The sequence below is a fragment of the Zerene cesonia genome, chromosome 18 (genome assembly GCF_012273895.1).
Source record: "Zerene cesonia ecotype Mississippi chromosome 18, Zerene_cesonia_1.1, whole genome shotgun sequence".
NCBI classification, from domain to species: domain Eukaryota; kingdom Metazoa; phylum Arthropoda; class Insecta; order Lepidoptera; family Pieridae; genus Zerene; species Zerene cesonia.
The window spans coordinates 3,904,413-3,922,984 of NC_052119.1; the positions used below are offsets into that span (position 1 = coordinate 3,904,413).

Genomic DNA, 18,572 nt, shown 5'->3' on the forward strand with positions numbered 1-18,572 from the left:
ATACGGAACAGTGTAAGCGATTGTAATTGATTTGCATATACAATTAAACCGTCATTATAACTGTTTTAACATCAATTGCGGTGCTGTTTAAACAATGAAGCTTTCAGTGCGAAATTTGTCATTAAAATTTTATTACCTTGTTTACCGTATTTACGTTTAACCTATTACGTAAACCTATTTTAAGCTTGCAGTAATTTCAGTCTTATTTAAACAGAAATTCTACAATAGTTCAAATTTAAGAGTAAAATTATTAAAATATATTTCTCATTTATAGATCTCAATAATAGAATGTAAATGAGATATCAAGAAGGATATTTTAGTGAAGTCTAAATATGTATTATAAGTAAGTGGAAGGAACGAAATTCTGATGTCGTTAACTCGACTATGGCGACAAAATTGAGCACTGCTAAAGTACGATAAGCTATGATGGCCGTACGTAAGCTATTCCTTCTCAACAACGATACTTGGTTCCATGAGATATTGATATTGAAGCTTGAAAAATTATTACGTTGTAGATAAAAATATCTTACGTGTGTGGGATACATAGAGTTAAATAATAAAATGAAATATGTTTAAGGGTTAATATTTTTTTTTTTTGTATATCGTGTGCAATATGAAAGTATAAACCTACTAGAAGCCCAATAATTACATAATCTTTAACAATTTCTTATAACGTGTCGTCCAATTTGCAAGAAGCGCGCAATTCACTATCATGGTATAACTAACACCACGTCTGTTCCAGCAATACGCAACTAAAATCGTCAGATACCGAGTCCAGTTTCAACATTGGCCTTCGCATATGTTATCTGAAACTCATAAGCAAATTTCCTGCAGTGAACCAATAAAGTTAAGTCCACAGAACCAGAAGCCTTGTCAAAGTTTGCGCTAAGTTACAAATTGCAACTCGAACGCTGTCGCCATATTGTTTCATTTTACTGCGGAACTTTGTACTGCCGCTGTGATATTTGTATAGAAGTCAGATTTACCATCAGTAATGGTTATAGTGGTTAACATGAGGTTTAATACAACCGTTTTAAACTCTATTTCGTATTTATGTCGGTCTAGTATAGACAAAGGTTAGATTTAATGATACGAGTATCATTTTTGAATGTTCCTGTATATTGGGATATATCACTATATTTTTTGCGTGTATTTACACAACTTTTAATATAAAACGTACTTTAAAAACATGTAAATGCAATAAGTTTCTACTGATAAATACCTTATAAACAAAAAAAACTACTTAAACGAAAACTTACATGAAATTATACAAATTCTATTTAATTTTTTTTCTTCACATATAAGCACAGGTAATTTATTAATAACTTCATAATCTCACCTGATAGTCTCTCCACCTTGGGTCCAAAGCGCCTCTCACGTGATACACGGAGTCCGCGTCGCCTGACTCGGAGCGCGCCCGCGCATCTAATTCCCGCGTCTCGTCACTGCACATAAGAATTGCTTGATATCCATACCACAGACAATATAATACTATACTAGTATACTAATCCATCCTATGCATACTTATCTCTACTATATAAAAATAAGTCGGGTTTTCCTTCCTGACGCTATAACTCCAGAACGCACGAACCGATTTCCACGGTTTTGCATTCGTTGGAAAGGTCTCGGGCTCCGTGAGGTTTATAGCAAAGAAAATTCAGGAAAAATTTCAACAGAAAAGCGGGAAAATGATTTTTTACATACAGCCATCTGGTGGCGAAACGGAGTTCGCCGGGTTTGCTAGTAATATTATAAATGCGTAAATAATACTGTCTATGTGCTGTTTTTTTTTTTTTAATTCAAAATAATGATGAAACAAATGAATGTAGAAAATAAAAATTAAAAAGATGCTTCGTAAAAATCAATTAAAATATTTTAAAAGGGATTTAAATAACTATTTATAGATGATAATAGTTAAACTGTTTGTGTGAAATTATTATTTTTTAATCGTATATATCAAACCGCCCAAAATTTAAGTGTTGACGTTCTATTTATAATAACCGACAAAATTAAACAGCGTCCCCCGTCCAACAATGGAACTTACTAGATTGTATCGATTACATAAATCGAATTAGGTTCAGTCATTATTGCCACTAAATGGAGAAGTAAGTGCTAATTCCATGATTGATGCAAATATCATTGAGGCATACCTAATTAATTATTGAAATAATATCGTATAACCAATCATACAAATAACCACCGTCTATTTAAAGCATTATTGGAACTACACACTACATGGTTTTATACAATTTTATTAATAAATAAACACACGCTTTGTTGTATTTAATGACTATTAATAATTAGTGGTTAGCATTGATACTTTACTTCAAAGAATACGGTATTTTAAACCTTTTAATATTTAATTTTTGTCAATACGCAGATTATACATTTATGTTATTAATTAATAATTTTATATTTACATTATTATTGTGACAAACCTATGTTTCTATATTTTATACGTATTTATTGATTACACGTTAAATAACCTTTTAAATCCTTAAACACGAGAACAAGAGCACTAAAAATAAATATAACATAAACGTGTGAATTCTCTTTGCTTCCTCATAAATATTCACTTATTCTTCAAAAATACAGAACAATATTAAATGTATGATACTATCCATTTATCATTTGAAAAGAATTGTAGCTGATGCAAAGCTGCAAAGAAATAAGCGAATATTTCGATCACAAATATTCGAAGGGGTTAATCAAAGGCTCATAAAGTGAGATGAATGCCCGTGGACCAAAAGCTGGCATTGTGCCAAAGTGCACGCGTTTAGGAGACGGACGACTTAACAGACAGGATTTAGAACTATGATTAAAGAGATTTAAGTTATGCGTTTTACATTAAATTAAAACAATTTTGAAAACATATATTGTATGATTTATTAATGTTTATCAAAGATGATTCGACGATCAGAAGGTTTTTGATAAATGTCGTTTTCAACAATAGTACGTAGTACAAGGACGTACCTAGTACAAGAATGTAAAGGAGAAAATAAGCAAAGTATTTTATTAGAAATCACTAAATAAAGGCCCCTAGACCTGACGAACGACAATAAAAGTAATAAAACAAATAAAAATACACAAATAAAGCAAAAATTAAAAATGAACACTGCATTTTCTCAACCTCAAACTCAACCTTTACGTTAGATATGTTTACTAAAACTGTATTTAGGAAGAATATAATAGTTAAAAAATATCAATAGATTAGAATTTCAAATAACGTAAATGATACTGAAATATCGGATGCCTAAAATAATAATCACAATACAAGTAAAGCAAGCAGGACTTCACTCGTTACGAACTTATAACTTGCACCATTCGCTAAAGAGTTGAGAGGAATAATCTCGGCTAAATTGTCAACAGATTAGTTCTGTGTGCAAGCTTCAACATCTTAATTGTATTATGCAAGATAATGCAACCTAAGCTTACAGATTTTGTTGATGTATTTTCAACGTTTCTTAATTATGTTTTAAATGAAGAAATTACAACAACATCAACCACTTTGAAATTTTCAAAAAAAAAAAAAACTAACTAACCTGTCTACCATCTAGTAAGAATGTTATTCAGCAGTGGTTGTTTTTTTCGCCGTGTATAACGCTATTCGTAAGTGACTGGATCCATGGATGAAGATTCATGGGTCTTCAATGGCTCGTTTCTTATACATGTAGTTTTATAAATAGGCAAATATCATACACTACCTGTCTGTAATTAAAGTGCGTAACGTGATTTAATTGTATTGTTAAAGTAGATATTTAAATTAACATTTATTACGTTACATTTCTAAATTATTAGCATAAGTTCAATTTCAAATGCAAATATTATTATATAAATGGTAAATAAGATTTAATTGATAAGAACAGCAAATAGCGCCACGCCAAACTGCAAAATACAAAGATTTTAATATTTTACCAAATGGATTAATATACTAATAACATAATATTTCAAGCTTCGAAAGCAAATGTCCAATTACAAAATCTTGTGAATATTCCGCTACGATGCGCTTTTAGAAACAACAAATACATAAATCTAAAGTATTGCGATAAACGTCAAATAAATTCGGATTTAAGAATTAATTCCAACTCATTTCAAGAAAAACATACAACGAAAAGATTTTTACATTGTAAATTGCGTATTATGTATTGCATACTTAAGGGGCTAAAACTAGTACTATATTAAATTTTGTTTTAGTACTGAATTTTCTTTGTATACAAAAATAAACGTGAAAATTACGTTATATGATCATCTGATACAAAGTAATGGTTATACCGCATATATGGCAGCACTACGAAAACCGCCCGTCATCCATCTTGTGGGAATTTTACCAAATGCAAAAAAGTCAACATAAAATGAAGGCATGGAACAAACCCATCCATCTGTAGGGAATAATGAAAACGTGCCGCCGGAAAAAGCCTACCAAAGCCTCAACGATCAGTTTCACAGGAACAAAACATAAAAACGGACTAAGCAAATCACGGTATCCGAAAAAAGATTTTGCCCGGTCGCCTGTAAAAACAGCACTTTTCATATCACCAGTGGAGATATTCGAACTAAAACAAACTTAGAGAGCCCAACAATAGGGAAGGAAATAGCCTCCGCATAGTCAAGTTTAGGATTGCAGCGCAGAGACGGGATTCGGTTACCACGAGGGACTATGATATGAGCCATTACGACTTCACAAAATCGCTTTGCTCAACTCAATATTTAGGTTAAATGACCTTTAGTAAATATTTTTCAAAGACTCTTGTTCGTAATATTTTATACAGCTATACATCGCTTAATTTGATGTTTAAGTACTTAGTAGGTAGCGTTGGCAAACTAATTACAAGTGTTAAATTTTAGCTGCGGCAGTTCTACGATAACTATCTCTAGAGGACTATCTAACTTTAAGCTTGCTAATAAAGGAATGTTATATGTATACGCAAGCAGAGAATTATATGCTATATACATGACAGAACGATCAGTTCAAAAAAATGTTAAGAAATAATTAATAAATCAGATATTTTTGTTTTATTATGCTACTATGTGTGTCTTGCCAATTCTTCAGGGTAGAACTGATCTTCCAAATCGATAAACATGAAAAATTTCTATTTATAAACACAATTATTCATGTTTACATGATCAATTTTTTGGGTTTAAATTTGTATAGGAAAATGTTCGGAGGCCCGTTTCCTTTTCCTTACCCGACCTAGTCCATTCCTTCTTTCCAGTCGTTAATCCTTTCCTTTTTCCTTACCCCATAAAAGCGGGCAGCGCATTCACAGAGGTACTACTACCTTTGCGAATGTTTATGGGCGGTGGTGATCGCTTACCATCAGGCGAACCACCAGCTCAGCTGCCCGCTATGACATAAAATAAAAAAATGCCTGATGCAAATTAACATGTTGATTAAAATTTATGTAAGCATCACAGCATGAAGCCCTAATAATATTTTGAGTCTCTTGAATGTCTCACCCGTAAATAATTAAGTATAGTAAGTAGTAAATAAAGACTTTTCTGATTAATATGAGAGATATTGGTTTATTACATTAATATATGAAAAAAGATAACCCTTTCAAACTCAGTCATTTTTCTCCTCTTGACCACAATGTTTATGGAGATATTTTTGATTGTTAATAAAAGACATTATTGATTTACAAAAAACTTATTTAAACCATTCATTAAAATCATATACAATTATCAAATACGATATAAGTACAACACAAAAGTTACAGGTAAATTGAACTCTTAAATAAGGCCTCTTAAGCGCAGTTAGATCAATTGTTACAAACAAATCATAGAATGAAACTATCCAAAGCCCGCGCGTGTATTGAACAAAAGGTTTCCGCATGCAAAGTTACAATCGAAGCGAAACACAATAACAGACGTCCTTTCCTTCACTCTTACACACTTTGTATAGTTCTGTCTCTCATGCCTTTCCGAAGGGAGATACTATCTCCGATGACAGTTCTAACGCGGATTGAATTCAATACAATTGCCAATGGTATGTCTGCTGTTGTGTTACTAGTAAATGAAAAGTCTGTGCTCCATTTCTCTTCAATGTGACACAAATGACTATCTAATGCCCAGAGGACTATGGAGATATTCAATTGTAGTCGGTAGTTGAAGTATAGATTCGGTAGTATATATTTAAAAGAATAGAAAATGTGAGTTTTACTAGTAGGAACCTATACATTCATATAAAAACTTTACCTTGATTTATTAAGTTAATAAACATTTACATAAATTAAAAGATACTCAGATCTTATACCGTATAAACAACTTTTTCTCTATTCAGTGTTTTGGTTAGGAAAACTATTTTAACTTTATAGCATTTTAAAATTGAGCATAAAAAATTTCAGAATAAATAACTTATAAAATTTAACCTCATAAAATAAATTATTATTCCTGCAACATCCAAACGCTAATGGTTTCTGTACGCTCTTATACAAAGTATTTCTTGGAAATAATTTCTATCTCAATACCATAAAAATTTAATAAAAGAGAAAATAATTATTAAGAATCTGTTTTTACATAAAATGTATTAATATATTTGCACAAGATTCCCTTGCAAATATGATGGGACAAGCAACACCAGTTATTACTGTTAACATTTTTATACGAAACTAGCTGCACCCGGCAAACGCTGTTCTGCCTTACTCTTATCGTTTAGGGGGATGAAAAATAGATGTTGGCCGATTCTCATAGATACAGGATAAGCACAAAAAATTTCATCAAAATCGGTCAAGCCGTTTCGGAGGAGTATGGCAACGAAAACTGTGACACGAGAATTTTATATATTAAGATTGGGCATTATTATAAACAAGGTAATGTAATAGTTGACTAATTGGCGTTAAATTTCCAGAAAAAAAGTGCAGTTAAAGATAACTAAATTTCCACAATACGACATTTTGTGTGTTTATTCTAAAAATCTGAAAGATCTTCAACACTGCCTCTAAATATTGCTTATAGACTGCCTCCAAACGCGTTATTACTTTAAAATTTGTCACTCACATCAAAATTCAATTGACCGACCCATAAATCATATCAGGAAATAATCAGACGCCACTGCAAGTAATTTTAATCGCTTCGTCGAGGAAGTTCCAATGATAATTTATCAACGTCCACCCAGTCTTAGGAAAGGTTCTCCAAACGTGGAGTGGCATTTATAATGTTCATCATTAAAGTTTTATGTAGATAACAATAATTATATACCGTTGCAAGTTCTTTGAACGCAATATGGATGTTAAGAAAATGTCGGAATTTGCGAAATGTCGACTGTTTTTTGTTAGTTAGACAAAGTTCTGTATATTTTGCTCAATGAATGTAAACCTTTTTAGGAGTATAGATAGAATATTTCAAAAGAATTTTTGAAATTGGTTTAATAGTTCTTGTCAATAGCGCGTTCAAACAAGCTCTTCAGCTCTATATTGTTATTAGCATATATATGATATTTTATGTAGCATATATGCTTTAAGCTGGTAATAAAGAAAAAGTGCAATATTTCAGTTATAAATATAAGCAAATTGTACTCATTTGATCATATTTGATTAAGTTCAAACTACACAAATGTGTTAAATAATTGAAGTAACGGTGATTAACCTTTGACACAAAAGCTGAGTAGGATCTTCAACATCCCAACACATCAACTACGTAAATCAGCATTTTACGATGCGTCATAATAGTAATGTTTTGGCAAGCAGCCGCCTTTCATTTCTAAGGATATTCATAGAGCGTATGATTAAAAAATTATCTTCTTTAATGTCGTCTTTATCCTTATCCTATGTGAATATGTTGTGGAAATTCTATACCAAATCGATTAGATGCTTTCGGGCAGTTATAATTTCTAATATGAACAAGAAATTTAGATTTACTTAGCAAATATGGCGTCGATTATCTGATTCTGATAAAATGAAAGAGAATAATCACATAGTAAATGCTCATAACCAACTACTGTTATGTGAGGTTATATTTACATTATATTTCAAGTATTTTGAAATGGATGTCATATTTAAGTCTGCAATGTAAATTTAAAAAATATGCCCAAATCGGACTTCATACTTCATCAGTATAATTAGGACTCTATAACAAAAAATTGTATCGTCAATCTGTCTGGCAATTACGATAACTTTTCGGGCTTTTGTAGTGTTACGCTTTTTTAATTAATTATATATCTAGCTGAACTGCAATATATAATGTTGTTTACAGTGAAGAGATGCAGTGACAGAGACGAATCGGTGTTGTTGTACCGTCCACGGCGACAGTTTATTGATGGCAACTCGCGGATACCACTAATTAATTAGGTTTCGCTATATTGCGGAAGTAATGTTAAATCAGAGTACATTGCATTAACAATTACCAGCTATCAATATACCGCAGATACGCATCGGTGATGCTGAATGCTGACGTTCAATATTTGTAATATAAAAAGGTATTGAATGTGCTTGATATGTTATAAACGATAGTTTTAAATACGAATTCATCAATCAGATGTATGTTATAGTTTAATAATTTATGGCAGTATATATAAAACCAAGCCTTTTTTTATTAAAAAAAATTAAATTAGAAAAAATCTGTGAACAGAATTGTTGGCGTATTTTTTAATTTTATGTTCAATTAATATATTATACTTGATATTAGTGCTATATAGCACATTTGTGTGACGGTGAAATCCTTATAACAAATTCATGAAGCTCTTTGAAGGTGGAAGATACGATAGTAATGCATAATTATAAATACGGGAACTAAATACAGGAAATCTTAAGTACCAACATCAGTAGATTAATAATCCAATCCATCCACATAAAAGTAATCCCAAATCGCTTTAAACATAAAGACTATAATGCCTAGTTGAACGCAAAGATACGACAACGCGTTTTATTTACATTCTTGAAAAGCAATATTGCTCAGAATGCCGTCAATATTACCTATGCTGCAAAAATGCTAAATGCGTGTCATAGAATATGGCCTGAATAAACTTGTGCAGACATTTTGATTAAAATATCAGGTGCTATTTATTAAACTCTATCTAATATATTTTATGCCTTGATAAACGTTTTGGCGTATGATAGGTATTACCAATAACGTAATTTTGACACATTTTTATGCGAAAATATGACTTTGATAAGACGAATAACTGACTGTGCGTGATATGTACCAAAAATTAGACTATTGTTCATGTAAAGTTTAAATTGAGTGAGTAGCTATATTATTTTTGACCTGCACAAACTTATTTTATACATCCATCTTTTGCGTACTCTGAAAAAAAAAATTATTACAACTGAATCTATAAAATCTTTCTTCGTTATTTTATATGCTATATTTTCAAAAGTTACAAAACTTATCGTCACAAAATTCACTTATAAATTTGTTAACAGTTCATACATACAAGTGTCTATTTTATACAGAATTTCCAGCCGTTAAATTAATTGTAATTCTGTTAAGACTCTTGACGGAATTTTAATTAAAAATTACAAACACCGTCCCATCTCGCAATTAAGGAAGCAAATATTTTCCTCTTTTTATGGAAATAAATATTTTAAAGCATACACAGGTATTTAAATGAGTACTATTTAAAAACTTTTCTAGTTTTCAAAAAGTCTTTAGTCTAGACAATAATTAAAGATTCTTATAAGAAAAAGTATATGGTCTGATACTTGCATGTGTGATATAAGAATCATTATTATTATTAAAAATACGTCTTCATATAAGAAAATCTATTTATTGAAATAATAATATAACATTCTTAATTGTTTAATGTCTCCTATTTGTCTTAGCTCCATTAAAAAAAAAATAGTATCGAATTCAGAATTCAGTCACCCCGTGACCACGCTCGCTGTAAAGTGTTCGAAACGTCGGGTTAATAATATAATGAATAAATCGCGTTTAAAATCCGTTAGGGGCCGTCCATTAATCACGTGATGTTTTTTTTAGCATTTTTTAACCCACCCTCCCCCTTGGTGATACGTGGTGAGGTTTAAGATTACCCCCCCTCCCCCTCAACCAAAATCACGTATATTTTTTAGTACCTACAAAGAATCTTAAAAATATTTGAAATGGTATCTTCAAATACAGGTAAAAATCTAATTAATTATTCTAGAAAATTAAGGACCATGATAAAATGTCTAGACAGAAAGGTTGCAGGTTGTTTTTGACTGGCATAAAAATGATATTTAAGGAATAGTGTAATCATGCAAAAAATATATATTGCCTAGCAACGGCGAGTCAAACCCACACTACAAGCCGCTTTTCGGTTTAAAAATCGCGCGTTTCACGAAAAAATAAATACACGTAATATCTTAGTGCACACCCCTACCCCTTGTGATATATCGTGATTTTCTCCGAAACCCCCCCCCCCCCTTTCGAGCCTCACGTGATTAATGGACGACCCCTTAAAAAGTTTTTAATTTCTAAATAATATCGAAGTTTAAGATTATTTTATTGACAAAATATAATCTGGACTTGACTTAATAAAGATAAGAAAACAAAAAATTGTAAATTGTACATCATTTATCATCGTCTCATGAAATTACGTACCGAAAAACAAACTAGAAGAAAAAAAAAATACAACGATAACCTACTTAAAAGTTGTAAGCAGGGCATTGTTAAATGAGATTAATCAAGTGATTGCCGTGCTAAAACAAGAACAAAGCAAGAGAAAACAAGACAATTGAAGGAGATTTACGAAGGCGCACGTTAAATAAATGCCTGCATCAACTTAGATTCGTTAGAGCGTAAATCTTGCCCGCATCTTGAAGTAATGTCTTTCGTAGTAAAAGCCTTCATAGGGTTGTCGAGGGTTTGTAAATTACCGTCTACACTATTTTTGTAGTAAAACTTAAACCGGATAAAAGCTACACAATATCCTAGATACATTTCTTTCACAAAATTAAATCGTTTTTTGTCAGCTGGTTTGAAAGCGAATGCTTTATCTGAACTGAACGAAACGTCATCAATGTTTAGACTACATTGGCTTAAAGCAAAAAATTTAAAGATTTTTAACACTAATTACTTATTAACTGACCAAAATGGAACTTTTTAAAGATCGAGCGGTAAACTTTTAAAATAATTTGTCATTATAATAGCAACCCTATTTGCCTGAGGCTAGGGTGGAACGAGGGGGTGACGCTCAGGTGAAGCGTTGTCGGTGAAATTTTTAAGAGCTCTAAGGTATTTTTATTAGATCTGTGCAGAGATAAAAGATAGTCGTTTGGGAATTTTTCGTTTACATTCGAAACATTTTAAATGACAACGCGGTTAAACGTTTCTCGATCTTTTGTATTCAAATTAATATATCTACAAATGTTCCAAAATTATTATATTTTGTAAAATAGTTTTTTTTCAACTTCTGAGTTCAGGTTTTGAATTGAAATTAAGATAGAAATTCTTTGATAATATTCACACTACATTGTTTATACACTAAATTATAAAAAAATCCAATAAAAATAATCTTTTTCGAGTAAAAATGTTCACTTCAATTTATTATACAGCCACAGGCTTTAGTGTGTCACGGAATAATAATAATAATATCATATTTATTCAGTCTAGGAATGACTGTCAATTAAATAAAATAGACAGTGTAGCAAGAAAGAAGTAGGAAAAACGACCTACAACGTAATAGGTTCTTGTTATTCACAAGGAAGTTCATATTCAAAGCAATTAAATAATTTTTATATGAGGGAATCAAAAGTAACATAATTTAATTTTTAGTTTTATAGCATTGAAATGCTTTATATAAATGAGAAATTTTGAAAGAATAGAAAAAATTTGATCACGAGGCAGGATTCGAACCTGCGAGGATCACGGGTGGCCGAGAGCCTAGGCGTTGCTACGGTTAGGCAAGAAACGCAGGTTCGAATCCAGCCTCGTGATCAAATTTTTTCAGTAACATAATTTTCCATACCAGTTCTTCGTTTAACTTTGTTTGTCGTGTTGTAAGATAATAAGCAGAACGTATCTTTAATATTGCTACGTTTTTTAATACAAATTTTATATAAGTAAATAAATACTAGCCTAACCTAGTAAAAGATAAAAAAATTAAATGTTTATTTGTTGGAAAATTTGAAACAGGACGTTCTCCACGTTTTTCGAGCGCCATTCCCGCCAAATAGTGATAGAGTACGTTTAGAATTCCACAAATTCTAATTGGACGTGAATGTAATTTCGGGTTCTAATTAAAATACTATAAAAACACTCTTTGACATGCTAATAGAGCGCCAATTAATGCGTCCGCAACTGAGCGCTATCTTGATAATTCCCTTTTCAATCGAATTGGAACCGAGTATCGATTCGAATTAATATGCATCCATTCGAGTGGTTGTATAACGAATGATAACGACAGCAACTCATTAGATCGATGAAAATTCGAACGACAACGAACAGAATTGTGAAACAATTAAAAAGGAAACAAATGATCATTTCGATGATCTACGGATGGTGAAAAGTGGATATGTTAAATGTTTAAAACTTCAAATACTTCATGTTCAATACTTAGTCTTAATTAACACTAATACATTTTTTAAATGAACTTGAATTCTCATAGAATATGTAATTAATAATTTCCTACCTTTTAAAGTCGATTGAAAATAAGCAAAAACCATAAATAATAAACTTTTAAATGGAACTACGACGTTCAACAGAAGCATTCAATGATTATAAAATAAATTTTATGGGCTTTCAGTGTCCAATTCTCGTAGACCGAAGTTATAAAATGGAATAGGGAAAAGTTAAGAAGTTGCTTTATGGCAAGTTAGAAGAATGTCATCATTTGGTCTTTACAAGCGTGGGGCGGAGACAGCCTTTGAAATAGAGCGAAAAATTCTCTTCAATGCGCTTATGCAAAAAGTACTGTAATGAAAGCTGGGTAGGTCCAAAATCACTTGTACTGATACAAAAACTTTCAACGAGAATAAATTTTCATTTCTTTCGCAGAATCATAACAAAGTTGTAGTACCAACATTTTTATACGCTTCAATCATGAATAAACAAAGCAGTAATTAATTCAAACATGTTGTATTGAAGTTAAACAAGAAAGGGTTGATGAAAACGAAGCACGAAGTACGCAGTTCATCCAAAACCGATTTTACAACAAAGTTACAAGTCTTTGAAAACGCCTGAGGTTTAAATTTCCTCACATACTGACGCTAAAGCGTAAGTAATTAATTACTCAAGATACAAATATAAAGTTTTAAACTCTAATTACTTTACAAAATAAATAACAAATAAGAAGAACTTTTAATAATAACAGTATTAGCCATTAATGATAAAACTTTCAAAAACTTACCTAGAATTTGATCTTTTCGACGAGTCGTGTTTCTTCCCGCCTTGAAGATTTGGAAGATCTTTCTGTCTCTTTTTTGTCTCTCTCCAAATCTTGTAATATAATATACACATAACTGTCACTGGCACATAAAACGCCGCGATAGCCGTCCCGAATGTAATGAACTGATTAGTCTCTATAAACTGAATATAACACTCATTTGGCGGCACTTTCCTCTCACCGTCTATATACGGCCAGGCGTAAATCCACGGTGGCCACAGTAATAAGCTGAATCCCCATGCACCCCCGATCATAACCGTAGCGCGACGTGTAGTCCTTTTAGCTCTATACGTTAACGGTCTCGTAACACTGAAGTACCTATCGAAACTTATAATAAGAAGGTTTAGCACTGATGCGTTTGACGCGAGATAGTCTAACGCGAGCCAGGTGTCGCAGACGTGTGGACCTAGCGGCCAATAGCCGTAGATGGTGAACATTGTGAATAGGGGCATCGATATCAAGCCAACAGCGAAGTCAGCGACCGCCAGCGAGAAGAGGAAGTAATTGCTGATCGTCTGCAACTGCTTGTCGATCTTGAAGCTGATCATGACCAAGGAGTTGCCGACGACGGTGAGTACGGAGAGGACGCTGGCGATTATTGCGATGATGATCTTCTGGACGAGGCTGTAGGGGCTGGTGGGGAGGTCGGGGCCGAGCGCCAGGTCTGATAGGTTGGCTGTGTCGTTGGAAGCGATGAGCATGTCGTCAACTCGGCGAGCCGACGGCCCCCGCTCCGCCGCGGCTCGTACGCCCACCGTCAATGGGCACACCTGCTGAACAATAACGCTTATGTTAAATATAGAAGAAACTTTATACTTTCGTTCTTTGAGACAGAACACGTATAAAAAAAACATTTTTCCAGGCACATCCTAAATCGGGAATGGAACGTTCATCTAATAATAAATAAAGTGATAAATAGGCTATTATTTTCTTTAATTCATTAATTTACTTACGTACTAAGTAATATACGCAAGTAACGTACGTTTATGGTCAACGTTGTCCCTTACATTGATAATAATAAATAGCACACATTCATGAATTTAGTACAGATACATACACAACTACATCCACACGTCAAACTTACGTAACTAATCTAACAATATTTCAGTACAAAACGGATTCTGTAACAACAGTTGTTAAATCAATACATCGCTTGCTTGTCTTTATGTAGATGGCGTTACCCAAGTAGAACGCTTTTTTTTTATTTTAACCGACCTTCCCTAAACGATGGAGGTTCTAAACTGACTGTTTTTTTTTATTGTTTGGTCACTCAATAATTCCGTGGGTTTTCAATCGTTTGATTTGATGTCATTTAGTCCTATTTTAGAACCTGTAGTGCTACCTCCCTCCTATGGACGTTGGTGACTTTATATGTACAAAACATTTATTTTAATTCTGGTACTAAAAAAATGAACGTCAAATACTAACTCCAACATGTACACTCGATATCTTAAATATTATGGGGTCTATCGATCAAACTATGACATGGAAAGGTGACACCCAATCTATATAGACGATCCAATTGCCTCTGGTATACACTATCAATAAAGAAAGGAACGCTTTATTAAGGATTTTTAAACAATTCGATTTTGATAAACAGTTATACAGTTTATTTAAACTAAGCATCTAATATTTTATAAATTCTAATAATGCTTCTAAAACCTAGACTTGATCTCGATTGTACATTAAAATTATATAGAATAAATTTGAAACATCTACCCATTAATTTACATCGAATCAAGCGATCCACCCGGTTTCACCCGTGGTATATGTATTTGCCTATAGTACTCCAGGATCACGTACATATCGAGGAAAGAATTTTTTAAATCGGTGCAGCAGTTCCTGAGATTTGCGCGTTCAAACAAACAAACGCTACAGCTTTATACCATAAGCTAGTACAGTATTTTGTTATCTGTGCTATTAGTAAAGATGAATACATAAATATCAGTGCGTACAGATGTTGATATATTGATTATCCTAAACATGACATCAACTATCAACTATACCTATATATCATAGATACAACTACAACTATTTACACTACATTTCAATGTATATAAAAGAAGCCTTTGTAATCGTCTAGTTGTTGATAATATCTTCTGGACTAACATATAGACTACTAGCTGCGCCCCGCGGTTTCACCCGCGTAGGTCCGTATCCCGTAGGAATATCGGGATAAAAAGTTGCCTATATGTTATTCCAGTTGTCCAGCTGTCTACGTACAAAATTTCATTGCAGTCGGTTCAGTAGTTTTTGCGTGAAAGAGCAACAAACACACACACATCCTTACAAACATTCGCATTTATAATATTAGTAGGTAGGATCTTTATCTGAAATACAACTTTAGCAAGGTCTCATAGCAGATATTACATAAAATTAAACATTAAATGATAATAGCGTAACTAAAATGACGATCACAAATAATATTCAGTGAGCAGTGAGCACGTTAAACAAATAACAATATCGAAACGATAATTCACACGTTAATTATGAATAGCTGGGGTCAGAATGTCTTCGAATTAGGAATGCCGATCCAATGCAATAACCGTGCTGCGGTATTTATCCAGGTCGATTGGCATTTGACCGAATTCAAATGGACAAAAATGTTATTCATCGCGTTAGTATTTCGTTAGAGATTATATATGTACATGACGTATGACCATAATAAATGCATTAATAAAAGAAAATTGGGAAAAAAATTGGGTAATTATTAACAAAGGAAAAATATTATGACTAATTTGGTATTATAAATCAAATACCTATATAAATAACCTCGAGTCTTTCATCTAGATATGTATTCTAGTTATTTTCCTTTATAATTCAAAAAATGAACATAACCTATTCCAATTATATTATTAAGTGTAAAGATTTAGGGCAAACGGACACAAGAGAGTAGGCACACTTAATTTTATGTTAATGTTTTATCTCTTTACCAGAAATAAGCTGACATAAAGTTCCATATTCATTGCAGACATGTAAAATGAATATATCTGTTACCTAGAATTCAATAATAGCGCTTGCCATTGCCATTCAAAATCGTTTAAAACTGAAATAATACGTACATTGTAAAAATATAAAAGGCCAGTTACATGGCTCTGAAAATAAATTATTGTCATTAAACAACCATTTTCAGGAAGGTCGCATGGTGCTATGAAGCCTGAAAAAACAACGCTCTGCCGATCAAAGGACCTCTCCCCGCATTGAAATAGATTATGGCGCCATCTTGCTATAAATAAAAGGCCGTTAGCCCTAATTGCAGATCATAATGCCTTTCCACCGCTTTTATATTAGTTTATGCTTATATTTTATATTGTTTTAACTCCTTTGTACATAAACGACGCGTCAAGGATTACTAAAATGACACAAATAATAAACATTTATTAAAAATAAAAACTAATTGTTGTGTCTTTAAATTTATACAAAAAGCGATTTCTCCTGAACAGCCCTCAGAGCGAGCGATAAAAGTTAATCTTGATAAATACTGCCGTGTCAAAAACAACAAAGGAAAATGTTCATTTTTAAAACACAATAGCTGTCATATCCCCTTCCTAGTGAGCAGGCCTTCTCAAAAAGGGCAGAATATATAATATAAATATAGTATAACATATCATTATGTCATAAAATAAAAAGATTGAGAACGGAAATGAAAAAATCCCAAATTCTGTATAAATGTAAATCTTTAAGTAACTATAATATATTTAATTTTTAGTTTTATAGCTTTATAAATGAGAAATTTTGAAAGAATAGAAAAAATTTGATCACGAGGCAGGATACGAACCTGCGTTTCTTGCCTAACCGTAGCACTCCTGCCTCGTGATCAAATTTTTTCTATTCTTTCAAAATTTCTCAACTATAATATATTTTGCATTCCACATACAAAAATACTAGAGTTTAATATTTTGATATGCTATATAAATAATGTTACAAACATAAGGCGATGTACATGGTTTTGATTGAATCGATTATTTAATGATAAATCTCAATGTCAAAGTGATAGCGCTTTTTCGATTTTCCTACTAATATTAGAAATGCGAGACCAACTTTATCTGTCTCTTCTTCATGCCCAAGCCACTGAACCGATTGGTATTAAATTAGCATGATTGAGACCCAAGAAAGGACATAGGATAGTTTTTATCCCGGATATTCAATGAGAATGAGACTTATACGGGTAAAGCCCCGGGTTTATTTTCTTTCCTAAGACTACGCGGGCGGAGCCGGGGTGGAAAGACAATTTTCTATTAATTAATTGAAACACGTTGTATTGTCGTTGAAAAGATTTTCTTTAGATAACATAGCAGTTATTTTTTCTGATTTCGCAAACACATTAATTAATATAATTAAACAATTTACATTATCGTGCTATCCGTAGTGGCATCCAATGATTAATTACGAGGTGTTATTAGCTGCGAGAACATTGGAATTATGCCAAGTAAGCCGATAACTTCTGAGATTTTATGTACCTAACTTAGTATGTTTACACATGGTGGGAGCGAAAGACAACGTTATGAAACATTACGTTTCATTGTATTTAGATTATTTCAAATAAATAGTTGTTAAAACCATAAACAGAGAGTGTTAAATTTTAGCTTTGACCAAAGAGATTCTGCATTATGCATACAATATAGGGAATATAATCGCATAAAGGCAAAGACCCGTGTCCCTCAGAAATATAAAGCACATGCTTTAGCACAGGCAAATCTGATATACTAACAGTTGTTCCTTAAGGACTAAATCCTTATGTCATATCCTTTTGGACCGACTCAATAAAATGTTGCCATACTAATGCTGTGTAAATAGACTCAATAATGTACGTCGCTTAAACAAAGTGCTATTTAACTTTAATATTTTAATCTGAGCATTGGAGCAAACTTTGAACAAATGTCCCATTTTCTCAAACTGCATTAGCATAAAATATAGGCAAAGTTTCATAGACTACGTTCCCCTTAAAATAAGACTCAAATTTGTTTGATTCTGACGACCGGTCTGTGCGAAAATTGCTCGAACATAAATTAGTTTCACAGAATCTTAATTTCATTTAATATTGTTTACTTAATAACCGGAATTGATTCGACAAACTTTGCATTGTGGTCGAGTTGATAATAAACTTAACTCTGAAAAATCTTGTATTTGGAAGTCTTCGTTTTAATCTATATCTGCTTAAGGTTTCGTGGATGTGGCTAATTAAATGAAAATTTATTCAGATTGAATTATTGACTCCTTACATATTCTAGTAAATTAAAAATTCACAATTCCACTTACAATTTGTGGAAAC

At 32.3% G+C, this 18,572-nt stretch overlaps 1 protein-coding gene across 2 annotated transcripts in view; it reads right to left on the reverse strand.

Moving 5' to 3' along the window:
* LOC119833988 (muscarinic acetylcholine receptor DM1) overlaps window positions 1-18,572 on the reverse strand; it is a 48,507-nt gene that overhangs the window by 3,315 nt on the left and 26,620 nt on the right. Inside the window, exons 2-3 of one of the 2 annotated variants that reach the window (XM_038358253.1) lie at window positions 13,265-14,070; window positions 1,340-1,445 (exon numbers count right to left, since the gene is read on the reverse strand). In XM_038358253.1, the coding sequence (XP_038214181.1) occupies window positions 1,340-1,445; window positions 13,265-14,001 (843 nt within the window). In that variant the 5' untranslated portion in view covers window positions 14,002-14,070. Of the gene's footprint in view, window positions 1-1,339; window positions 1,446-13,264; window positions 14,074-18,572 lie in introns of both variants that reach the window. The other variant, XM_038358252.1, reaches the window with a different exon arrangement.